General features: G+C 35.8%; 1 protein-coding gene across 2 annotated transcripts in view; it reads left to right on the top strand.

Moving 5' to 3' along the window:
- Positions 1–27,276, top strand: part of LOC150087769 (protein SCAI) — a 196,797-nt gene that overhangs the window by 132,595 nt on the left and 36,926 nt on the right. For both annotated transcript variants that reach the window (XM_090370293.1, XM_090370294.1), the window contains 4 exons: positions 11,760–11,879; positions 13,485–13,671; positions 18,645–18,735; positions 23,993–24,147. In XM_090370293.1, coding sequence (XP_090226419.1) covers positions 11,760–11,879; positions 13,485–13,671; positions 18,645–18,735; positions 23,993–24,147 — 553 coding nt within the window. The remainder of the gene's footprint in view (positions 1–11,759; positions 11,880–13,484; positions 13,672–18,644; positions 18,736–23,992; positions 24,148–27,276) is intronic.

Here is a 27,276-nt window from a genome sequence, read left to right on the forward strand (position 1 = left end):
ATATAACATAACTGTTTTGGGATATAACTTAAGGATTTAATTTTTGTTTTAAATTTTATTGAATTAAATTGGAATCATGACTCTGACCAGAGCAGCAAAGCAAAAGGCTCAAGCTAATGGGAGTGCTGTGGTTCAGGGGAGAACTGAGGGGGGCAGTTGCCCTCTGAATCACAGTCTATTAAAATGCACTGTTTGCTTGATGTTTGCGGAGCAGTCGGGTACAGGACATGATACTGCCAAGGGGGATGTCTTTGTGTGTGCACGATGTAAGGAGTGCAAGGAAATCAGGCGACAACTCAGCGTTGTTATGGGCCTTTATGAGACCTTGAAGGACAGGGTGGATGCCCTCGAAGGAAATAAATTGAGGGGCCCATCAAGCTCTCAGCTGCCCACATCAACGCCAGAGCTTGCACTTGGTCATCAGGCAACACAGGGGCAGCCCCCTAGGCAGAATGCGCTGGTCCCACAGGAACTAGTAGTTATTGGTGACTCTATTGTCAGGGAAACGGGGAACATACTTTGTAAAAAGGATAGGTGGAATAGGACCAGGGTATGTCTGCCAGGGGCAAAGGTTGATGACGTTGTAGAGCGGATATCATCTTTTAAGGGCACAAAGGGTGATATAGTTGTACACGTTGGCACTAATGATATTAAGAGTAGGAGACCGGCGGAATTACTTAGCAAGTACAGGTCACTGTTGAAAAAAAGCCGTGAATTAGGGTTGAACTTGAAAGTGTCTGCAATTCTGCCCAGACACGATAGGAGGGAGTATATGATGAGAGCCTTGTCGATCAATTCGGCCCTGGAGGGATTGTGCAAGGCTCAAGGGGTAGAATTTTTTTCAGCCTGGACTGTACTTGTTAACAGGAGAGATTGCTTCTACAGGGATGGGATACACTTAAATAGAAAGGGTGCAAGAATTTTTGCTGATGCTGTCGAGGCAGTGTTAGGTGGGTCGAAAACTGCTAGTTGGGGGGGATACAAGGACTAATAGATTAACAGTAGCCACTGGCAGAGGTGGAAGTGATTCTTGCACTGCTTCTATTCAAATGAGCAGAAGTCTGAAAAACAAGATGCAGGATATTTCAGAGACTGCTGGTAGTCATTGCGTTACAAGTAAACACATGGGTTGTGTTAGGGTAGCTAAGAATAGAAACAGGTGCATGTATACCTGCGTGTACACCAATGCTAGGAGTTTGGTAAATAAATTTGATGAATTTGAGGTATTGCTCAAAACATCAAAGGCAGATATTGTTGGGATATCAGAGACGTGGTGTCACACAGATATAAGTAATGCGGAACTGGAATTTGGGGAATACAATGTATATAGAAAGGATAGACAGGACAGGAGGGGAGGAGGGGTTATGCTATTAATTAAGAAACACATAAAGTCAAAGGAAGTGAAGCCAGTTGACATCGATGGACAGGGCAGTGTCGAGTCAGTTTGGTGTGACATAAGCATAGGGAAATCAAAATTGAGAGTAGGAGTGTGCTATAGGCCTAATGACTCTGATGAGTATAATAATATATTGTACAGGGAAATAGAGTGGGCCAGTAAATCAGAGAGTCTTATAATGGGGGATTTTAATTTCCCAGATATTGACTGGAATTTGTGGGTTGGTCACTCGCACACTAGCAAGGCTTTTATGGATTTATTGGATGATTGTTTTCTACATCAGCATGTTCGTGAGGCAACAAGAGGGAGCAATACTCTTGATCTGATTATCAGTAGTGATTCTTCATGCATTAAGAACCTGCAGATAAATGAACCACTAGGTGGCAGTGATCACAGTGTGTTGAAGTGGGATTTACTCAAGGAGGTAACTACCATCAGAGGTAAAGGGAAGGGCTTTTGTTTTCGTAAAGGCGACTATGATGGTCTGAGACAGTATTTAAATTCTATACAGTGGGACCAACTGATGATGTTACCAACAGCAAACTCAAAATGGGAAGCATTCAAGGAACTAATCTTGGTGGCTACCAGGCTTTACATACCAACTAAGAAATATTGTTCAAGGTTTAGGCCTAAATGGTTGTCAGATGGACTAATGAGACGTGGCAGAGAAGAAAAATGCATGGGATACATACAAATTAATGGGTGACATGGAAGCCTATGATAGATATAAGTTGGTCTGTAACCAAGTCACAAAGGAGATTAGGCAGGCAAAGGCAGACTACGAAAAATCCTTGGCAAAGGATGCAAAGAAAAACAGAAAGGAGTTCTTTACATACTTGAACTCGAGAAGGAAAGGGATGAATCAGATTGGTCCACTGGATATTGATGGTTCAACAGTTGAGGATCCTGCTCAGGTGGCTAACAATCTAAACGAGTATTTTGCATCTACATTCACGCATGAGGAGTTATTCAGGAAGGAGAATGATGTAGGTAAAGTAAACATTGGCAGTGAGCTGGATGATTTTGTAATAACCGAGAGGAAAGTGGAGGAGAGATTGTTGAGGATAAACATAAATAAGGCACCTGGGGTGGATGGGATCTATCCAATTATATTAAAGGAGGCAGCAAAGGAAGTATGCAAACCCCTAGCCATAATTATGAGAACTTCTTTGGACTCAGGGGAGGTACCCATAGACTGGAGATGTGCAAATGTAACCCCAATTCACAAAGGAGGATCAAAGGCTGACACAAGTAATTATAGACCTGTTAGTTTAACTTCTGTTCCAGGTAAATTAATGGAGGCACTGGTTAAAGAAGCACTGCAGGATCATCTAGACAAGAATTCAGTTATAGCTCAGACGCAGCATGGTTTTGTTAAGGGCAGGTCTTGCCTGACCAATTTGATTGGATACTATGATGTAGTCACAAAAGAACTGGATGCAGGGAATAACTTTGATATTATATATTTGGATCTTAGAAAGGCTTTTGATACTGTTGCGCATGGAAGACTGCTGCACAAATTGGAGCAGTGTGGCATTGGAGGCAAATTGCTGCTATGGATAAGGGGATGGTTGAGTGGCAGAAGACAGAGAGTGGTAATCAATGGACACTGCTCAACGTGGACTAATGTTATTAGTGGAGTTCCTCAAGGTTCAGTGTTGGGTCCATTGTTGTTTTCGGTGTTTATGAATGATATTGATGATGGGATATCAAGTTTAATGTCTAAGTTTGCAGATGATACAAAGGTTGGCAGGGTCGTTAAGGACACTACTGACGCTATGCTGCTGCAACAGGATCTGGAAAGGTTGAACAGATGGGCTGAGAGGTGGCAAATGAAGTTTAACATTGACAAATGTAAAGTACTACATATGGGTAACAGTAACCCCAGAGCAATGTATCAACTCTGCGGTACTACACTGACAGTGGTGGAGAATGAAAAGGACCTGGGGGTAATTGTGCAGGCAGATATGAAGTTCTCTGAGCAGTGCAGACGAGCTGCAAGAGTAGCTCATGGTGTCTTGTCAATGATATACAGGAATTTTTCTAGCAGGGATAAGGAGGTGATTATTCCCTTGTATAAGGCAATGGTTAGGCCACATCTTGAGTACTGTATACAGGTCTGGAGGCCTCATTTCAAGAAGGATGTAGAGCTGCTGGAACGGGTACAGAGAAGGGCAACAAGATTAGTAAATGGAACAAAGGGTTGCTCTTACGAAGAAAGGCTTAAGTTTTGCAAATTACAGAGTCTGGAGACTAGGCACCGGCGAGGTGATCTGATAGAGGTGTATAAGGCTTTGAATGGTTTGAGCATGCTCAATGCCAATGGGATTCTTCATCTTTCTCAGAATAATCACCTCAGAGGGCATAAATTCAAATTGAGGAAGGACGGATGTCGGATAGATGTGCGGAAATTTGCCTTTGGCCAGCGGGTGGTTGGTTGGTGGAACCGACTTCCATCACTTGTTGTTGAAGTTGATAGCCTAAACAAATTTAAAGCTCAACTGGACAGGTATTTTGAACGAACGGAGGGGTGAAATGGGAGAGGGTTTTTTTTTTTTTTTTTTTGGCTGATGCTGAATAAGCTTGCTTTCTTGCATCATATGCCTCTACTAATGCTAATGCTAAGTAATTCAACACAATACCCAGAATTTTGTAATTATTTAGCACCCTATCATTTTGTTCTTTATCTTTAAGTTGCTGGTAAATGCAGTGGTATGCATCTTCCTTTGTTTAAACCAAAAATAAGTGAATAAAAGTAAGAGAAATGGAAGATATGAGGTACTATCATCTGAAATTGACTACTTCAGTTATTAGCTTTTAAAGAGAAAGAATGTGCCCCGAGCTCCCCAGCTGCCAAATATGAAAACATGTGAAAAAAATAAAAACTAAATTCTTAATGTATTATCCAGTAATTGTGTTTTAATCAACATATTACATCAATGTATGTAGTGAAAGGAAATCAGTGAAAACAATAATTATATGATGGCAAAATTTAGCAACATTTTTTTTTTACTCTATGTGATAATCACCTTTGGAAAGCTCTAGTCTAGAATTTGTTCCCAAGTCTAAAAATAGAAAAGGAAAAGAAAGAAATTACAGATCCTAGATGAAAATTAGACCAGCATTAAAATTGGAAAACAGGCCTTGAGCTTCAGGTTGCATCATGCAATTTTCTAGCGACAACCAACAAACTGAGTTAAAATAAATTTATTGAAATAAATAAGTTTTAGTATTTTATGTATATATTATTTATTTATTTCAATAAATTTATTTTAACTCAGTTTGTTGGTTGTCTCTATAAAATTGTATGATAGCATGAAAGTTAATAGTATTAAAATGGCAGAATGAATAAATAAATTTCTGTTTATTCTCAAGATAGCTATGACCATAAAAGTTTGTATTCATTGTGATTGCATACATATTGATTTAATTATTTAAAGTTGCCAGATTTTTGTGCCACAGTTCACAGTGGGCCATGCATTTTTTTCCTGGTGGTGTACAGGCTCAAACCTGGAACCTCCTTACTTATAGCCATGGCTGGCCCATAGAAAGAATAATTCAAGTAAGCTTATGTAGCATTTGCTGTAAAAAAAAATATTAAATTAAAATTAGATGAAATAAAATAAAATGTCTCAAGTTGCTATAGATTACCTACCTCTTCCAAATCTTTATCTGAGCTTTTTAAATCTACATAAGATTACTAGCCAGCCTCCTTGGCTACTTTGACAAAATTTGATTTAGTCAAAGTATAAGGCTGCATATTTGAGTACTGCATACAGGTCCGGAAGCCTCATTTTAGGAAGGATATATATATGAGTGAAACTGTGGTTCTTCTTTCTTTGTAGTTGTTCTTTGCACCCGTTAGAAAGGGTGCAAAGAAGAACAACAAAGAAACAAGAACCACAAAAGGTATCCTTACCAAAAAAATACTTGTTCTGTAAATTGTAGCATCTAAAAATGAGGCACCTGCAAGGAGACCTGGCTTTGTTGGAACAACATTCTGTCAGGCTTTGCAAGTGGATAATTGGAATAAATTTAAAGAAGGGTGAAACAAACTACAGTACATACCGGTTATTTGGGACACATTGGGACTAGTGCATTTTGGCCTGATTAAGCGGCTGCCCAAATTATCCGACGTTTCACGTAAATAGTTAAAAATACAGCGGACCCCCGCTTTACAATTGGTTCACTGTACAATCAAATCACATTACAATGGACTCACCATAGTAAAATATACCGTTCATTATATGATGTGTAGTAAGCGCCGGTCATTGTGATCACGTTTGTGAATTGAATTTTAATTCTATTAAACACCCATTCTAATTAACTCTTATTTCTAAATAGGAGGAATATTATCCACAGGCTATAAAAGTAAAGATATATTAAGCACAAATTTACCCTTTATTACCTTACCAATTAAAAAATTAAATGATACGTGAAAATGGGAAGAATATATATGATAATCGGAATAATTAATACGTACTGTAATATGTATATACTAACTAGTTGACATATCTGTTCACTGACATTTGTGGGTGGGGGTCAAAATTTAAAAAAGTAAAAAGATAAGCAATCAATAACAAAGAACATAGCATACACAAATTGCAAGTAACATGATATGCGAGTAACATGATATGCAAGTAACTGAGAACGGAGTAACAAGTTACGAAGCTTTAAAAATAGGAATGAAGAGAAGATTCTGAAAATTAATTTTTTTATATGATTGAAGATTCCATGGAAGTGTAAACACGTTTCACCATAATAATCCACAGAATTCCAGCTGTCGGTATTATCGCAAATTCAATAAGATCGAGTTTACTATCTGTTTATGAGAGATTGCACTAACAGAAAAGCCCAATAAACAGGTGACTGCTAATTGTTTTTATTGTTTTATGGTTGTGACTTGTGGTACCATTGGAGACAATCGTAGGGTAATCTCCAGTGCTGCGGTCTCCTGCTCCAATTAAATGTCATGTTGTCCCAATTAAGTGAAGTAAATCCTGGCTATTTTCTCGATTGGGTTCTGTTTTTTAAGATTTGCCTCAAATAAACGGCTGCCCCGATTAACCGGTGGCCAAAATAACCGGAATCCACTGTATTAGAGGGATAGACTTATATGCAGAATCAGTTTTGCACTGATTCTGCATATAAGCTTGCTTTCTTGCATCATTTGCCATTAATAATACTAATTTTTTTACATTGTTTACAGTTATCTTTTCTTGATTTGAATCTGCTTCCTCTGTTTGCCAAACCCTTTATATGCACTTTTAAACAGCATCAGTTAGATTCCCACACAAATGCCTAGTTTCCAAAATTTGCAGCTTACTGACGTAACCCATTCCTCTATGAGTGTCGCTGTTTATCCACAACCAGTTTATTTGCTTTCTTTTTTGTCTTTTCTTGAATGAAGCATTCTGTATTTTATACAGCAGGCCCTCATTATAATGCGGCTAGGTTTACGCTGATTCACTATAACGCTGTTCTTATATTATAAACCCATATCTGATTATAACGCTGTCACAAATCACTATAACGCTCTTTCACAGATGCATTTTTGGCATATTTAACAAAATCGTTTCATTTGATGGAGTCGATAGCTTGAAAATAAATAGCAAAAGAGCATTAAAACATTTCCCACGCCGACTTGAAAAATTTTCCCATGCTCAGTGAAAATTTCTAATTTAATTGCAGTACAGTGACTTGTTACGTAGTTCCGAGATCAACATTTTAAAAAATAATCAAGTGTATTGCTTATAATATTTTCGTTATATGCATTTATCGCTCAGTACAGTATTAGACATTGTGCGTAATGGACAGTTTATTCGAACATTTTATCATAATTAATGCAACCAACGCAGTTACATTTTTGAAGAATTAATAATGGCGAATAAGAATGAAAAAGCAGCAACGTCTGGATGCATTATAAAGACTATAAATGTATGAAAAAGACTTAATTTGAAAATTAAATTAGACGTTTTGAAGCGAATTGATTCCAGTCAAAGACAAGCAGATGTGTGCCATAATTTAGGAATGGCAAGTTTAACTGTAAGAACAATTATAAAAAAAAAATTTTAGCAGTGGGAAAAACAGCTGTTCCACTGCAAGCAACTAGGACTGGGCCGGCTATTAGGATGGAAATGGAGAGACTTTTAACTAATTTTATTGAAGAAAATATCCAGTGCTGAATTCAGTTAAGTTAAATATTATAAAAATAAATAAATAAAATAAAAGAAAAGAAAAGAAAGAGGAGATTAGCCTATATGATGATCTGAAGAAAACCCGCCTAAAAAAAAAAAAAAAAATGCGAACTAGTAAGGGCTGGTTGAATAGATTTAAAATTCAGGGAGAAGCCGCAAGTGCAGATCAAGGAGCCAAAACTTTCAAAAAAGAACTTGTTAAAATTATTGAAGAGGGGTATTATGTGTTATACTTCTCAACAAGTTTTTAACATGAAGCAGGACTTTTTTTGGAAATGAATGCCTAAAAGAAGATAAAAAACATGCCAGGTTTCAAAGCAGTGAAGGATCGGTTGACTTTACTGTTGGGTAGTAATGCTGCGGGGGATTTTAAATTAAAACCCATTTTAGTTTACCAGGAAGGGGAACAAAGTAAACCCAAAATCGACATATTTTTTATGATTAAATTCATCATTTAAATTAAATCAATTAAAATCAATTTAGATGAATTAAATTCATGATTTTAATTGGAATTTTAAGTTTAATTTTGATACGTAAGTAGTTACCACATAATTATATACGTATGTAATGCAGAATATTTTATATGTACAAATATTTGAATATTAAATATTTTGACTGACATTTGTGCATCTTTTCACTACCATTTATTATTGATTAGGAAATATCCTATGGCACCAACAGCAACTCACAAATACATATGTTACCTTATGGGAATGCGGCGCTCGCTTAGCGTGGATTTACTTAGTGCTCTGTTTTTCCGGAACGAATTATCAATGTTAAGCGAGGGTCACCTGTGCAGTATTTAAGATTGTCTATCTGTTAATTTGTACAGTGGCCTCTGCAATACTCCACTGGCAAAATACCTGTATATCATTTATATACAGGTATTTTGCTCATGTACTGTTCTTGCAGCCTTATACTGCAAGAATAATACCTCATGTATTGTTCTTGCAGCCTTGGTATATTGTTGCAAGAGCTTCGAATGAGGCTGTATTGTATCAAAATCCAGTGTTCGTTTTATATTCAACAGAGTTGGCGGTTCCCCCCCCCCCACTTTGAAATTATGGGATGGGATGAGGGGAATATCACACCCCTATTTTACCATTTTTTAGGCCAGTTATATAATTTGTTTGTCTTTTTACAACTTCATTCCCTTTTTCCCATTATCAACGACTTGTTCTTTTAATGATATCAACAATGATCTGACAAGTTTTATAACAAAATTTTGTTATGAAACTTGTCATGTCATCATCAATATCATTAAAAAGAACATGGATCTCCTGCTCAGAACTCCGAGGAACCTGACTTATACCAGTGGCCTTATAGTTGAGTGGTGAGGAGGGAGTGCAGTAGCACAGTCTCTTTGAGTAGACTGGGGTTCAAGCCCCTGACTGCTAAATACAGTCGATCTGCCAACCCGTACTGGACCAGTTTGGAAGATTATGGTGCATTTCCCTCAATGCGAATTGTTGAAGAGGCTTCTATCCCGCAGTTGATGGATAATGGCTGCAGTTTACCTTTACCTACCAGTGATTTATTTGGAGCACTGCTCATTTATAACCACTCCGTCTTTTACCAGTTAGCATCCCTTTGTTGCACTGTATCACCCTGTCCCCAATGCCAGACTTCTCTAACTTATGTTCAAGATATTCATTCTGGACTATACCAGAAGACTTTCTGACATCTAAGTAAATTATATCAAATTTATTTCCTGAATCTAATTCATTTGTGACTCTCATAATATTACTATCAAGATGACTCTTGAACTGTACCCTTATTCATAGATTCTATAATTTTTCCTGCCACTGTTTTCAAAATACCCTTAGCCAAAGAATAGTTCCAAATGATACCAGAAGAAGACTAAAATTAGACCTCGTGAATATGTAATTCCTAAAATGGCGTGATCATTAGCATTAGTAGAGGCATATGATGCAAGAAAGCAAGCTTATACAGCATCAAAAAAAAAAAAAAAAAAAAACCATTTCACCAATCCATTTGCTCCAAAAGTCTGTCCACTTTTTCATTGAATTTATTTAAGCTATCAACTTCCACAATGACAGATGGAAGTTTGTTCCAGCAATTAACCACCCACTGGCTAAAGGCAAATTTCTGCACATCTGTTCAACAACTGTCTTTCCTCAATTTCAGTTTATGCCCCCTCAGGTTTGTAATTTGAGCAAGAGAAAGAATCCCATCAGCATCGATGGGATTCTTCCCCAAATTCACCTTGCAGGTGCCTAGTCTCCAGATACTGTAATTTGTAGAACTTAAGCCTTTCTTCGTAAGAGCACCCCTTGTTTCCCTCGCCAGTCTTGTTGCCCTTCTCTGTACTCATTCTAGCAACTCTACATCCTTCCTAAAATGAGACTTCTAGACCAATATGCAGTACTCAAGGTGTGGTCTGACCATTGCCTTATACAAGGGTATAATCACCTTCTTATCCCTGCTAGCTAAATTCCTGTATATCATCGACAATACTGCATGATGTACTCTGGCAGCTTGTCTGCACTGCTCAGAAAACTTCTTATCTGACTGCACAATTACCCCCAGGTCTCTTTCATTCTCCACTACCCAGTTGGTACATTTTTCTGGTTGGCTGCCTCTGTAGCCAGGTGGGCAGGAGCAGCAGTGCGTAGCACACGCTTCTTGATCAGACCGGGGTTCGAGCCCGTGACCACCAAATACAGAGGATGCGGAAAGGTTCAGGGAATGACCACCGCATATCCCCGGAGCAATATGGCCTTAGTTGCTAATGCTCCTAAAAACCAAATAACAACAACAAACAAACATTTTCTGGGTTTCTGCTATCCCTGTGCAGTACTTTGCATTTGTCAATGTTAAACTTCAGTTGCCACTTCTCAGCTCTTCTGCCCAACCCTTTCCAAATCCTGTTGCAGCAGCATACTGTCATTACTGTTATTAAGAACCCTGCCAACCTTTGTATCATCTGCAACCTTTGACATTAAGCTTGATATACCTTCATCATTATCATTGATAAATATACAAAACAACAATGGACCCATCACTGAACCCTGGGGAACATCACTAATAACATTAGTTCACGAAGAGCAGTGTCTATTGATTACCACTCTCTGTGTTCTCCACCGAACCATCCTTTTATCCATTGTAGCAACTTGCCCTTAATGCCATACTGCTCCAATTTGTACAGTATTCTTCCATGTGCAACAGTATCAGAAGCGTTCCTGAAATTCAAGTATATGATATCAAAATTATTTTTTGCGTTCCTTGGTGACCACGTCATAGTATCCAATCAAATTTGTCAGACCTTCCCATTGACAACTCCATGGTGTCGGAATTATTACTGCAGCATTGTCTAGATGATCCTACAATGCTTCTTTAACCATTGACTCCATTATTTTCCCTGAAAAGAAGTCAAACTAACAGATCTGTAATTACCCGTGTCACACTTTGATTATCCCTTTGTGAATTGGAGATACATTTGCACAACTTCAGTCTCTGGGGACTTCCCCTGAGTCCAAGGATGCCCTCATAATTATGGCTAAGGGTTTGCTTACTTCCTTTGCTGCCTCCTTTAATATAACTGGATAGATCCCATCCACCCCAGGTGCTTTTCTTATGTTTAACTTCAATTTCTCCTCCACTTTGCTCTCAGTACAAAATCATTTAACTTCCTATTAGAGTTTGATAAACATCTGGCCTTCTCCTCATGTGTGAATGTAAATGCAAAATACTTATTTAGTTTGACAGCTATCTGAGAATGATCATCTACAGTTAGACCATTGATATCAAGTGGGCCAATCTGATTCATCCCCTTCCTTTTAGAGTTTATATAAGGTAAGTCTTTGCTGTTTTCTTTGCCTCCTTTGAATTTGGATCCATTATGAATGAGAACTTCTTCCACCATGATATCTAAATCTTATTTGGCTAATTTATAAATAATTTTTGGTTAAGTTCAACATTTTCTTAAATCCTCATAGATTCAGATTGGAATGTTATTCAAAGTATATGAAAATAAATAATAGCTTAAGTTTTACAGCAAATTTTACAAATTTATAGTTATGTTTACAAAATGGAAAATTTTTTCTAGAATTTATGGAATAGTCAAATTAATAACTTTCAACGTATAACTGTTATATAATGATTACTGGTATATTCTGCTGAAATTAATATTTTAATTCTTGTAGGTAAAATTTAGTGAATTGACGTTGGATATGTTTCGAATGTTACAAACATTGGAAAGAGAGCCACAGGAAGATTCAAGTCAAATGTATGATACATCTCCTGCTCCAGGAAGAGTACCCTTTGTAAGTTTCATAATTATATCATTTATTGTTCATGTTCAGGTGCAAATATAATGGTTTTGACAAATTTCTGATTTCAAGCTTTTCTCTCCCCCCCCACCTAAAGTGCCTTTTTTCTTCTGTTATTTTGCTTATTTTTCTCCTCATATGATTGAACTATATAGTGATTGAACTTAAGAACAATAATAGAAATGGGAACTATAAATGTAAGATGAACAAATATACGTACCCATTAAAACTGTTGTTTTCTGATGAGATTGTAAATTTGTAAAGATTTTGGTTTATTTTGTTTGGTCAGTAAATTGTTAGTATATTTCTAAATTAATTTTCCGTAATTTGAATTTACGGTACCCCTAATCATTTATAACATTGAAAATTCTATTTTCACCTCTCAGAGCCTTACACACCTTTCTCATGTTTCCTCTAGGGTGAGTAGTTTCCAAGCTCTGTAGGCCACATATGTATTTAAAGTCTCCTCATATGGATGCACTTTTGCTGATCTCAATCTTCTTTGGACCCTTTTGAGAAGATTGGTCTTTTTTAGGTGCAGTTTCCATACTTGAATATAGCATTCCAAGTGTGGAATACAGTAAGATTACTGTATTCCACACTTGGAATGCTACAGTAAGATTATGACCTCTCTATTTCTGTAAGCAAATGTATGATAAATAATCAATAGAACATCATAGTACTTTCACCACCTGCTTATACTCCTCATAGAACTTCATGTCTGACCATATCATAACTCCCAAATCCCTTTCTTTTTCCGCTGTTTTTAGTTAAACCCCACCAAGTGTATAAGTTATTTGGAGGGTTGCTATTCCCCAACTGTAATATTTTTAATTTTGCTGAATTAAAATAGAGCTGCCACTTTTCTGACCATCTCTGAAGTCTTATCTAAGTTGTCCTGAAGAAACTGCCTAGCGCTGTCATTGACTACTTTACCAATCGTGACATCAACTGCAAATTTTGACATCACACTCACTTTCCTTTGTTGATGTCATTTAGAAAATTCAAAAAGAGCAGTGGTCCCAGCATTAGTCCAGTCTGAAAAATAAGTATTAATCATAACCCTTCTGCCTCCTGCCCTGCAGCTATCCTACAAAAGTCCAGTGATGCCCCATATTTAACCTTAATAGTACAGTGCACTCTCTTGCTGTCTCCCTCAAAGTTTTTCTAATAGATAATCTAAAATTTCAGTATCACTAATTTTGTGCTTTCCAGCTTCACTTGCACTAGTTTCTCTTTACCATGAAAGATCTTTGTTCTGTAAATGTCTTTTTTGGAGAAAATGTCACAAAGCAGAGTTTATCTGATATTCCCCATCAGACGATGCAAATGTCATGTCATGTGACAGTGTAAAGCTTGAGAAGGGGGGTTACCTTAATGTCATCATCTAAAAGACATAAGTGAGTGGTTAGGCTAGCTTATAATATTTTCCAGTATTTTAGTATATCTTTTAAGGATATTTTTTTCAATAGTACACAAATATTAAAATACAAAATGTCTGTACTTTTTTGCCACACCCAGTACTTAGAAGAAAGTTGCTTGTTTATATATTTAACAAGATAAAATATGTAAAATCATAATTTACTTTCATTTTATTAGTCTGAAAATGGAGACCAGCGTCCATTAAAACGTGAGAACCCTCATAAATATCTTTTGTACAAGCCCACTTTTAGTCAGCTTTTTGTGTTCCTGGCGTCAGGGTTTAAAGAATTACCTCCTAGTGGTGTTTTACTTCTTTATCTTTCTGCAGATGGCTGCTTTTCAAACATTAAACATCCAGATGATAGTAAGTTAGCAAAACATTTATATTAAAATGTTTAAATTTCTGAATTAAAATATTAATTTCCTTTAAAAATTAAATTATGTTTACAATCATCCTTTGCATATAATTTGATTTGTAAATATTCTAGAATACGTAATAGGTCAAATGTTTACAATCCTTTGCATATAATTTGATTTGTAAACATTCTAGAATATGTAATAGGTCTGTAATGACTTACAGTTCTGCACAACTGTAACAAACATTCTAGAATATGTAATAGGTCAAATGTTTACAATCATCCTTTGCATATAATTTGTAAACATTCTAGAATATGTAATAGGTCTGTAATGACTTACAGTTGTGCTTGCCTGCCTGCAATATCACAGGTAGATGTAGCCTATTGATTTGTGTGTACTTTATTTTTGTAGCAATATATATTGAATTTTCTCTCTCTCATATATTTTTTTTCTCACTTTATTAATCTGTTTAACACACTTGCACATATATAAAATGTAGAATATATTTTATGATGACATTATATTAAAATATAAAAAAATATAAATAGAGTTTTATTATGTAAAACTTATCTAATTATAAATACAGGCACTCCCCGGCTTACGTAATACTCAACTTATGCATATTCGACTTTACATAAGTTTTTACCAGCCAGTGCAAACTTAAAAAAAATCATGGAAACATAATTTGCTTCCCATAGGAATGAATGGAGGTATTGTGAAAATATCGTAATGTGAACCCAATAACACATTGTTTTTTTTTTTGCATAATTTGTTCCAAGACCTCAGAAGTTGAAATTCACTATATAATTTATCTCTCTAAAAGATCATTTATCTCTCTAAAAAGTCATTTGTATAATGGAAATTGTGTTACACTTTCATTATTATTATATGTTCCACTATAAGAATCAATTTTGAACATCTTTGTGATATTTTTCTAAAACACATTTCTGGAGGTCACTACCATAAAACAGTAAAAACAATTTGCACTTTCTGGTTTATTAGGCTTTTCTGTTAGTTCAATCTGTTATTAATGGGTAGTAAACTCGATCTTATTGCATTTGCGATAATACCGATAACTGGAATTCTGTAACTGGGTTTTTACATTATGGTATTATGGTGGAATGAGTTCCCCTTCACTGAAATCTTCAGCCAAATAAAAAACATAAATAAATTTTCAGAATCTTCTCTTCGTTCCTATTTACTTATTACAATGGTGAAGGGAAAGGGACTAACAGAAAGTGCTAGTGTGCTGGCAGTGCTAGGAAACGAAAATTGATTTAGAAATATACAAGCTTTTTCTACTCTGAATATTTAGAATAGCACTGTATTCCTATTTATCATGGTACTGCTGTGGTCCAAACAGTTTTTTTTTTTTTTTGTGTGTGTGTGTTTTTTGTAGCTGTAGGATGTAGTGAAAGCTAATCCTATGTCAGGTCTGCACAACAAAATGTGTTGGAAAGCTATCATGTTGCAGCCCACATTATCCATAGTTCCTCTGGTAGTCAGTTGGAATATCAAGCGTGCATCCATACCAAATGAATGTACACTTGGCACCAGGTTGGCACATCAAAGTTCTGATGGGCCTCTGAAATTTACTATAGTTTGATGCTATGCAAGTGATTTAAAAAATATAAAAATAAAATAATAATAAAAAAAAAAAAAAAAAATCTGTTTCACCAATGCACTGGATTTTCCTTCTTTCCTTACCGGCAGATGAATTGAAAGGTATCTCAGTCAGTGTCTTTGCAGTGAATAGCCCAACTCCACATGACGGAATTGAAATCCAGAAAGCTTTGCTAGTGATTACAGCTTCCTGGTTATGAAGAGGTGAGATGATCATTAAGAAGTCTAACGTACAAGCAAATGAAACAAAACACAATCTGCAGAACACAACACAAGTCTGGCTGTATAAATTTTACTTTATCACATAGACGTAGGCAGTGGAGTGTAAGGGAATCCTTAGGTATCACCTAGAGAGAACACATATGTACATACATTTCGTAAAACAATTTGTAAATTGTGAATGAATTCAGCAAATGCACCCTTATCTTATACCAAAACTGATAAAATAGATCTTTAGATGGATTCAGAAAATTAAAAAAAAAACAGCACTGTCTCTTTCACCAGTGAATAAAATACATTAAAGGAATGGAATCACTTGTTTGGCATATATTTGCTATTTGAGATTCCACCTATAAGATGGTGGCACTATATATTTCACAGAAAACTGGCAGTATGACATAGTGAAAATAGCATGTTTTCCTTGCAAAAGCAGTGTTACATTAGATTTTTACATTTGAGCAGGGTAATTCCTACTATTAGTATTTACCAATTGATAGCCTGGATTGAAAGCACATTGGTTGGTTCATTACCATAAAAAAAAAAAAAAAAACCTGAAAATTAGATTATAATCTGTTTTCACTATTTTGACCATTCATTATTCCTTCCCTTTCAGATGTCATTTTCTCTGTATCACACACATATCCACTTGGGATGCTGAAAACAACGTTGTGATGTGCATAGTGCTGCAATCTTTTGGGAGGCACTTCAATATGCTTCAAGTATACAAATATACTTATATAAAGTATATTTGTTTGAAGCATATTTATATAAGTATATTTGTTTGAAGCATATTTGTGAAATATAAATGGAGACCTTATAACTCGATTGTATCTTGCATTTCCCATGGTGGATACTTTGTTTTGAATTACCAACTGTAAGAAAAAGGATCAAGTTTGGACTGTTACCTATCCACATTCTAAACTCATTAAACTAACTTCTCTAGTGAAAATCAAAGCACTTCAATCTATGTGGAGTGTAGCCTGACTTTAATTTCCAAATGGAATGCAACTTATTCCCAACCACCAACTTTCATTTTCTCTCTCTCTCTCACTCTCTCACACACACACACACACACACACACACGCACACGCGCACACACAGTGACTGAATTGTTGTCCTTATCATGGTGTGAGAAGGACACCAATTTAGTCACTGAAAAGTGACTAAATTGCTATAGGAGGTACTAACAAAACATCTTATTTGTTCCTTTAAGAAATGAAATCTAAGTTTGTCAATCTATAGATTGAAGTGCTTAGATTTTCACTATTCTCTATTTTGATTTACCTGCACATGATGCCTCTCAAAAAATCTAACTTTTTTTCTCTATTTATTCCTTCTACATCTTTTTCTTGAAGCAGCCTTCTTTTTTATGTTCTTTCCTGAGAGTTACAATCTGTGAAAATTCTTTGATATCAACAAGTATCTTGTGTCTATCTATTCAATCTATAAATGCTGCCAGAGTACTATTGGTTCCAGTAATCTTTTGTGTTTGGATTACTATTAAAAAATATTAAAAGATAAACCCTTCACAAAAAAAATATTTTATGATAGTTCTGCCTCTGACTTTTCCTTTTTTTTTTTAATTTATCAATAATCAGAAATTAGCTGAATTTTGGTATTGGAAAGGTATGAAACTATAAAAATGAAAAGAACTCAAAGCTTCTCATCACATTTACAAGGGGTTATCAAAAAGGTTTGTACCCTTTACTTAGAAATAATAGCCCTAGAAAGGTGAAACTTCACAGGAACTTCAATCCTTTTCTATGTACTCTCCATCTATGGATCAGTTATTTAATGCCTTGATCATAGATGTTTGCACTTTTTTGCCTGAAACCATGATTCCACTTCATTGATGACTTCTTGAGAAGAATCAAAGCGGCATCCACACAATGATTTCTTCATTTCTTGAAACAAGAAGTCTGACAGTGCTAGGTCAGGAGATTAGGGTGGGTGCTGTAGTAGTTTGAAGCCGCACTGGGCAACAAAATTGTTGGTGGCAAATGCCGTGTGAGCCGGTGCATTGACTGACAGAAGGCGGACACTTTTGGTTAACATTCCACACCTTTTTCACCTTCAAAGCATTGTGTAACTTTTTCAAAAGTTTCGGTAGTATTCTCCAGTAAGTGTGAAACCACAAGGTAGGTATTCTGTCAGAATAACCTCTTTTCTGTCCCAAAATGCAGACATCATCATCTTTGCAGATGGAGTGGGCTTTGCCTTTTTGGTAGGTGTGCTTCCACTGCTTTGACATGTCTTTAGTCTCTAGATCATACTGATACACCCAGCATTCATCATTTGTCACCAACCGATCAAAAATGTTCTCAATGTCCGCATTACACAAATCCAACAGTTAGCGAGAACATTGCATTCGACATTTCTTCTGCAAAGGCTTCAGAAATCTCGAAACCCATCATGCGGAGACATTATACATGTGTAGATGGTCATGTAAAATGCTGTGGTCAGACCCATAACTAATTCTCACTGCATTTGCGATGAAATGAATTGTCACACATCTTTCACTCAGCATCAGCTGCTTAACCCTTGCAACTGTCTCACTGTCTGTGGATGTTGATGCCCTTCCTTCACTTGGCTCGTCAAAGACACTTGTACGACCTCACTGGAACTCTCATTTCCACTTTTGTCATAGGATGGACAATTCTGCCCATTCACAGCTTTCATTTCTTCGTCAATTTCCTGAGCTTTCTTGCCCCGCAAATGCAGGAACTTGATCACTGCTCAATACTCAACTTCATCAGCCCTAGCATCCTTTCCCACCTATGGGAATGAAACTTTATATGTTAGTTATTGAATGTGTAGACAACTTATATTAAAAACAGCATCTTCCTACTGATGTTTTATCTAGGTCAGGGTATGAACTTTTTTTTTTGATACCTCCTCATATAATCACATTAAAGACATTTATTACAATCCCACTTTGGGTTTCTTCCATCTAACTTGATTACATCATTTGCATCAAAAATTAATCCACTGATGTTTCAGTTGCTAAAACATCAGTATTTATTCCTATCCTGTTTATTGTTATTAATATTTATTATTATTATTAAAACAACAATGAAATATTTATTATTCACAACTTATGTTAGAAATATAATTAGTACAATTTTAATTCATTTTTAGTGGGTTATGACTATGGTGGTGTTGCAACTAACAGCAAGAGAGAGCCTGATCATGCAAATAAAAGGAATGTTCAGATAAAAGATATGCATTGGTGAGATATTGAATGTTTTGGATTATTTTTGATTCAAATTTAATTGAAGGACTGCATTTAATTTGCCTTTATTTTATTTTTCAGCATAATCAATATGCATATTTATTATTATTATGCTTTAATGGTTATAACAGAAATAAATGTACAACATATATCTCATTATTAAATAAATTTACAAATTTTATTTGTTTGGTCTTTTAAGCAAGTTCCCATGCTGTAATCTTCCTTTTGCAATTAGAAAGCCACTTTCTTCCTTGGCTACTCACCACAGTATTTAAAGGCCTCCTAAACTTTGCAAACAATGCTAGATTACCTGAACATTCTATTCCATTGAAACTTTAGATTTACTGGAAATCCTCTCCTTTGTTTTGTTGATGGTATTTTGATACCTTCCTCTTTGCACTCAGAAATGTATAGTTTTACAAATCTTGAACTGCACAAGCAAGTAAAACTATCTGAATAACTACCACCAGCTCCTTAAATGCTAATGCACAGAACATCTCAGGTGAAAGCAGATAAATCAGTCAGTGAACTTTAGTTTCAGAATTAAAGCTGACTGATTTGTCTCCTCACAAAAATCTGCTTCACCAAAAGCTTATCTTCAATAATACCTGAAATTCTAAACAAAAGTAGTTGTCAGCTAACCTTATTAGTATTTAATAAAGCTATAAATAAATAATAAAAATAAATGTCTTGAAGAGAACTGAGACAGTAGATGGGACTAATTTCTCAGTGCCCTTCAGAAATTATGAAAAAAGTGGCAAGATAATAAAATTCTACCATTACATCCAAAATTTCAGTATTTTTTAAGAAAGAGAAATCCTTTACATGTAAAGAAATTTCAAATATCTAAAAACAGCACATAAGTAAGGCAAAGAAAATCACAAGCACTAGATTCTAGACTGACTTGCCTGAACCATTATGAGACAGATGTTATTTTTTGTTCCATTATTTGTAGGTCACATGTGCTAATTAAACCCATGAGGAACATTGAAAGTTTTGATCTCTAGGAAATAGATTAAAGGATAAATAACTGGAAGTTTTGGGAATTAGAACATAACTAATCAAACCTTAATAGTCCAATAACTTTTCACGGAATAATAAATGTGGCTGCTAGCATTGGTAAAATTCCCTGGAATAAAATAAATAATAGAAAATTGATCATAATTGGAATAATAGGATATAAAAATAATTATAAGTACTAAAAGAACCCCACCCCCACTATTCATAGAATTACATGGATAATTAAAATAATTTATAAATTGTACAAATCAATGATGATAAAATAAATAAATAACTGGTAAAATATAAATATAAACCAATAAAAACAGTAAAAAAAAAAAACATGAAAAATACAGCTGGCCCTCATTATAACATTTTTTGCTTTATGTTGATTCGCTATAACGCTCTTTTATAGATTGAATTTTTGGCATATTTAACGAAATCGTTTCATTTGATGGAGTTGATAGCTTGAAAATGAATAGCAAAACAGCATTAAAACGTTTCCCATGCCGACTTGAGAAATTTTCCTATGCTCTGTGAAATTTTCTCGCACGCTAATTTAATTGCAGTAGAGTGACTTGTTACATAGTTCCGAGATCAACATTTTAAAAAATGATCAAGTATATTGCTTGTAATATTTGTGTTATATGCATTTATCCAAAGTCTAGTTATCACTCAGTACAGTATTAGACATTGTGCATAACAGACAATTTACTTGAACATTGTTTGTTTGTTTGTTATTTGGTTTTTAGGAGCATTAGCAACTAAGGCCATATTGCTTCTGGGATATGCGGTGGTCATTCCCTGACCTTTCCGCATCTTCCGTATTTGGTGGTCACAGGCTCGATCGAACATTGTATCATAATTAATGCAACCAACGCAGTTACATTTTCGAAGAGTTAATAATGGCGGATAAGAATGAAAAAGCAACAATGTCTGGGCACAATACGAAGACTACAAATGTAAGAAAAAGACTGAATTTGAAAATTAAATTGGGCATTTTGAAGCGAATTGATTCCAGTCAATGACAAGCGGATGTATGCCATAATTTAGGACTTAACTGTAAGAACAATTATAAAAAATAAAGAATTAATTTTAGCAGCAGGAAAGACGGCTGTTCCACTGCAAGCAACTAGGGCTAGGCCGGCTATTGAAATGGAGAGACTTTAACTAATTTTATTAAAGATAATATCCAATACAGAATTCAGTTAAGTTAAATATTATAAAAAAAAAAAAAGGAGAGAGAGAGAGAGAGAGGAGAGAGATTAGCTATATGATGATCTGAAGAAAATTCACCTTAAAAAAAAAAAAAGTGGAACCATTTAAAACTAGTAAGGGCTGGTTGAATAGATTTAAAATCCAGGGAGAAGCTGCAAGTGCAGATCAAGGAGCCGAAACTTTCAAAAGAGAACTTGTTAAAATTATTGAAGAGGGGTATTATGTGTTATACTTCCTAACAAGTTTTTAACATTTTTAACATAGATGAAGCAGGACTTTTTCGGAATCGAATGCCTGAAAGAAGTTTCATATTAAAATAAGAAAAAAAACATGCCAGGTTTCAAAGCGGCGAAGGATCGGTTGACTTTATTGTTGGGTGGTAGCGCTGCGGGGGATTTAAAATTAAAAACCCTTTTAGTTTACCAGGAAGAGGGCCAAAGTACAACTCAAAATTGACACATTTTTTATGATTAAATTCATCAATTAAATTAAATCAATTAAAATCAATTTAGATCAATTAAATTCATGATTTTAAGTTTAATTTTTGATACGTAAGTAGTTACCACATAATTATATGCATATGTAATGGAGAATATTTTATATGTACAAATATTTGAATATTAAATATTTTGACTGACATTTGTGCATCTTTTCACTACCGTTTATTATTGATTAGGAAATATCCTATGGCACCGACCACAACTCACAAATACATATGTTACCTTATGGGAATGCGGCGCTCGCTTAGCGCAAATTCACTTAGTGCTCTGTTTTTCCGGAATGAATTATCAGCGTTAAACAGGGGTCACCTGTACACTGCTTTCATGGCATAGTGCCTCTATAAACTCCGAAGTGCCCATATATCAACTTATATAACAAGGATTATCATGTGATGAGTAACAAACCAGGACTGGGCATCTTCAAGGAAAGCGGAGTGGAAAGAAGGAGGAGGGAAGAAATGAATTCAGTGGTGCACAATATCAGCATCCTTCAACAGGCATAGTGCCTGTTGAAGGATGTATATGAAGTATGTCAACACTCACTGCATTTTAAAATTGCATTCTCCATAACATGATGTATACAAGCCCCTTATTTTGATTATTATTGGGGTCCAGTGTATAGGCAGAAATTGTGTGATTGGCTGATCATTTCAGTGTTAAGGAGGCTAAACCTGATCCATTGTAACCTTCACCCTGCATTCTGAGGTACTTTGTGCAGTAAACAAGGCTGCTTTGTGAAAATAAAGGAATAGGGACATTCAAAACAGTAATAACAGACTATAGCCTAATAGGTAAAAAAAAAAGTAAATTCAGCCATTATCAACCCACTGCAGGATGGAAGCCTCCTCAACAATTCATGCTGAGGGAAATGGACCATAATCTGCCACGCTGGTCCAGTGCGGGTTGGCAGATCGACTGTATTTAGCAGTCAGTGGCTTGAATCCCGGTCTATTCAAAGAGCGTGTGCCACTGCACTCCTGCTCCTGACCACTCGGCTATGGAGGCCTCTTAGGTACTATATGGGTATTGTACTTGCCTAATATGATAATATTGCAGAAAACTGGTAATGCACTTAGAAATGCTCAGATAGTAAGAAATAGACGGTGGACAAAAACTCAATTTAATAGTAAGGAGAACCTTGATGGTGCACAGAATCACGAGCTTGCAATTCAAGTCTATTATGGACATGAGGAGGATACCACACTCATCAGATTTGAACTTACCCTGGAAATCTATCTCTGTGGAGGTTTCAAAAATGCTGAAAACATGTATAAACCTACAGTTGGCCCATACATACTCTGAGATCTCATTTGTGAATCTAAATAACACTACAATGTCCAGGAATGGAAGAAATCTGCCTCTAATTTCACAGTAAATTGTATATAAGAAGAAAGGGAATCGAGATAGCAGAGGAGCAATAGTTACCATTTCCTTAGAAATGATGATCATCATCAACAGCTGCAAACAGATCATCAAGTGTTGCCAGAGCCTGATCAAAACTAGCAGATTCAAAAAGATTTTGAATTTGGATTCCAGTTCATCCCTGGCTGTATCCTGAATCTGTTAGTATAAAGAACTATGGAACACAATTGTTTTTTAAGGACACTGAAATTTTGTAATGTGATGAGTTCTGGCATAACCTTATATACTATGTTCTTCAATGAATCTGACTGCTAGACTGTTTTCATTCTTCTCTCCTCTCCCTCTTTGAACATGATCATTCCTGGTTACTGCCACATCACCCGAGGCAATCTGTTATTCAGCATAAGGTGATTGCATTGGCGATGTTGCACTTTAGAGTTGATAAAAAGTCTCTCTGTTTAAAGCTTCTGTATTTGGTATATTTTTATTTATAACTTTTAATCATTTATATTTTATTATCAGTTCTTAACTGATTTTATCTACTCTGTATTTATATTTAACACTCTTGATTTGTATATTTTATTAAATCTTATTTTAATATTTGCAAAAAACATTGATATCTAGGGTTTGGGGTTTTGTTTTGCTGTAGAAATTGAGATAAATCTCCAGTTTTTATTAATTTTCTGCGATGGGTCAATACAGCACAGGACTGGAGATTAAAATATACTCAACTTTTGTTACTATTTAATTTTCTTCCACACACTGCTTGATTGCTCATTTAAATTTGACTCACTGATTTAGCACAAAGTTGCTAATTGAGGTCGACTGTTATCTGACTTGGAAATCTCAAAACAGACTATAGTTGCAGCATTTCAGTTTGATTGAATAGCGGTCACCTCTTTTGTGATTCTGTTTGAAGTAAAATTGAAATAAGTAATTTTAGGTAGACTTGTGGAAAATAGTCATTTCTAAAGTGAGCTTAAGCTTGAGCCTGTTGCTGTCATTGGAGTGAAGCCTCTGCAGATATAACAGAAAAAAATAGAATGCAAAGTAGCATTTAATATCATATTAAGAAATTTTGTTTAATCTTGCAGTATTTAGATGATTTGTTGGTTTCAGAATATATATTTTTTTCCCTATTTTTCCACAATTCATTACTAATTTGACCTTTTCAGTCTCTTTCCTGGTGACTTATATCCTTTTACAAGAAAACCTTTGTTCCTCATTGTGGATAGTGACAACAGTCAAGCCTTCCAACATATGCCTCATTACTTTGGTCAGCCTATGGTAATTCTAATGTCACCTGAAGATGTTCCTCCAGCCTTCCATGGTAATTAATAATGTTTAACGAATATTTAAATTTTTAACTTTTAGAAAATTAAATTATGAACAGAAAGATTAAAATTTATTTAGAAATTTAATTTTGATAAGTCAACACCTAGACACAGCTTAATTCATTCTAAAGCACGACCTCTTTGTTTCAAGACTGTTTCTTCCTTGTTTGTTCACTCTTTATAGTTTTCCTCTCTCATTGTGTGCAACAATATATGAATCGGAGGATAATGAATTATGTAAATTTTTAAGAGTTTGTGTAGATAAAGGAACCATGGTGTTCTTGAAACATATGTAATATTCTAATGCATGGTTAAAATTTAAATTCCCTAAATTTGATCCCACAATGCAGGTGTGGCACGTTTGATTATCAAAACAATCACCAATTTCAAACAGTCATCAAGTGATGATTGCTTATTTCATTAGGCTGCAATTATATCATTGCTGGCAATCTTGTAAATAGCCCCTGTATTTTAGCTTGTTTCATGCTAAATGTAGTGTTTAGCATTAATCTGTTCTATTTTCATTGCCCAAAATAAAAGGAAGTGGACACTTCCTTTTATTTTAAGCATTGGACATTTTCCTATGCAAAAGAGTTTGCTTGTTTCCAGTCAGAGCAGCATTGTCTTGATCACAATTCCTAATCAATCACTTGATTAGGAATTGTGATCAGGACAAGCCCCACTTCCTTCTGTTACAGATCATTTGAATTAAATGTGAGGACTTTCTTCAGATAAAATTTTATGGATGAGCATAACATGCATTACAAATAGTGTTATTATTCTGAGACTTATGCTCATTAATTTGATGTTTGCTTTATAATGAAGACTTGGCCCAGGGATGTGTAAGATGAATTAATTTAATAAGGCCTCATTTAGGGGGATGAGAATCTTTACTCTAGAGACTAAAGTAAGCAAGTAAAGTAAAGCCTTGGTAAGCAGAGTGGTAGTAGTAGTAGTTGTTGTAATGGAGGCACGTGATGCAAAAAAGCAAGCATATGAGCTTATTTAGCATCAGCCAAAAAAAAAAAAAAAATCCAATTTCATGCATCCATTCCCTCTAAACGTTTTTCCAGTTTCTCCTTGAATTTATTTAAGTTATCAATTTCCACTACAACAGATGGAAGTTTGTTCCAGCAATTAACCAATCGCTGGCTAAAGGAAAATTTCCACACATCTATTCTACAACTGTCTTTCCTCAATTTGAATTTATGCCCCATCAGGTTCGTAATCTGTGCAAGAAGAGAAACCCATCAGAATTCAGTGTGCTCAACCCATTCAAAACTTTATACACCTCAATCAGATCACGTCGCAGGTGCCTAGTCTCCAGCCGCTGCAATTTGCAGAAGTTAGCTTTTCTTGGTAAGAGGATCCCTTCATTCCCCTCACCAATCTTGTTGCCCCTCTCTGTACACATTCAAGCAACTCTACATCCTAAAATGAGACCTCCAGAACTGTATGCAGTATTTAAGGCATGGCTTGACCATTGCCTTATACAAAGGGATAATCACCTCCTTTTCCCTACTAGCAAAATTCCTGTATAATTGACAATACCCCATGACCTGCTCTGGAAGCCTGTCTGCATTGCTCAGAAAACTTCATATCTGATTGCACAATTACTCCCAGATCTTTTTCATTTTCTACCACCCTAAGTGCAGTACCACACAGTTGGTACGTTTCTCTGGGGTTACTTCTACCCATATGCAGTACTTTGCATTTGTCAATGTTAAACTTCTGTTTCCACTTTTCAGTTCATCTGACCAAATTTTCCAGATCCCTTTTGCAGTAGCACACTGCCATTACTGTCATTAACAACCCTGCCAACCGTTGTATCATCAGCAAACTTCAACATTAAGCCTACTATACTTTCATCAATATCATTGATAAATATACAAAACAACAGTGGGCCTAACTCTGAACCCTGGGGGACTCGACTAATAACATTAGTCTACGAAGTCCATTGATTACCACTCTTTGTCTTCTCCCACTCACCCACCCTTTTATCCATTGTAGCAATTTACTCTTAATACCACGCTGCTCCAATTTGTACAGTAGTCTTCCATGCACAACAGTGTCAAAAGCTTTCATGAAATCCACGTATACGATATCAAAATTATTTTTTGCATCCAGTTCCTTTGTGACCACATCATAGTATCCAATCAAATTGGGCAGACAAGACTTCCCCTTGACAACCCCATGGTGTCTGAATTATTACTTCTGTCTTGTCTAGAGGCGCTTCCGTAGCCAGGTGGGCAGGAGCAGCAGTGCGTAGCACATGCTTCTAATCAAGTTCGAGCCCATGACCACCAATATGGAGGATGCGGAAAGGTCAGGGAATGATCACTGCATATCCCTGGAGCAATATGGCTTTAGCAGCTAATGCTCCTAAAAACCAAATAACAACAACAACTGTCTTGTCTAGATGATCCTGCAATGCTTCTTTAACCAGTGACTCCATTTTCCTTGAACAGAAGTCAAACTAACAGGTCTAATTACTCATGTCATTCTTTAATCCCCCTTTGTGAATTGGAGATACATTTGCACATCTCCAGTCCATGGAGACCTCCCCTGAGTCTTTTTTTTTTTTTTTTATGTATACCCCAAACACTAGAGGTATTAGAACCTATAGTACTTAGTACCGTGCTTGGGTTGGAGGTTGAGAAGACGAAAGAAGATATTTGTTGACATTGGATTTGAACTTCTGTAGACTGTAATTTTCAGGAAATATGTATGAAGGAAGGTTGTTCTAGAAAACGACAGTTGAATGAATAAACGAGGAAGATGAAAAGTTGGTTCTATGAGTTTGAAGTTGGACAGTAAATGGATGTTGGCTGGTAGCGGCACGTGTTTGGATTGTTTTGAAAGTGAGATCGGGAATTATAGAAGCCAATTCAGAAGAACAGTGCCCATGGAATTATCTGTAGAAGAGGCATGCAGCAGAAACAGTACGTCTCTGAGACAGCGAGTGGAGAGACTCTGTTAGAGATGAATTATTAATTAACCTAACTGCCCTCATCTGAATGGAATCAAGAAGCCTGAGAGAGGTTTTGGGGGGGCACCACCCCAGATATGGGAACAATATTCCATAGTAGGGTGGATTTGCGATTTGTAGAGAGTGAACAGCTGTT

The sequence above is a fragment of the Mastigoproctus giganteus genome, chromosome 3 (genome assembly GCF_048544385.1).
Source record: "Mastigoproctus giganteus isolate SK-2022 chromosome 3, ASM4854438v1, whole genome shotgun sequence".
In the NCBI taxonomy this organism is placed as follows: Eukaryota; Metazoa; Arthropoda; class Arachnida; order Uropygi; family Thelyphonidae; genus Mastigoproctus; species Mastigoproctus giganteus.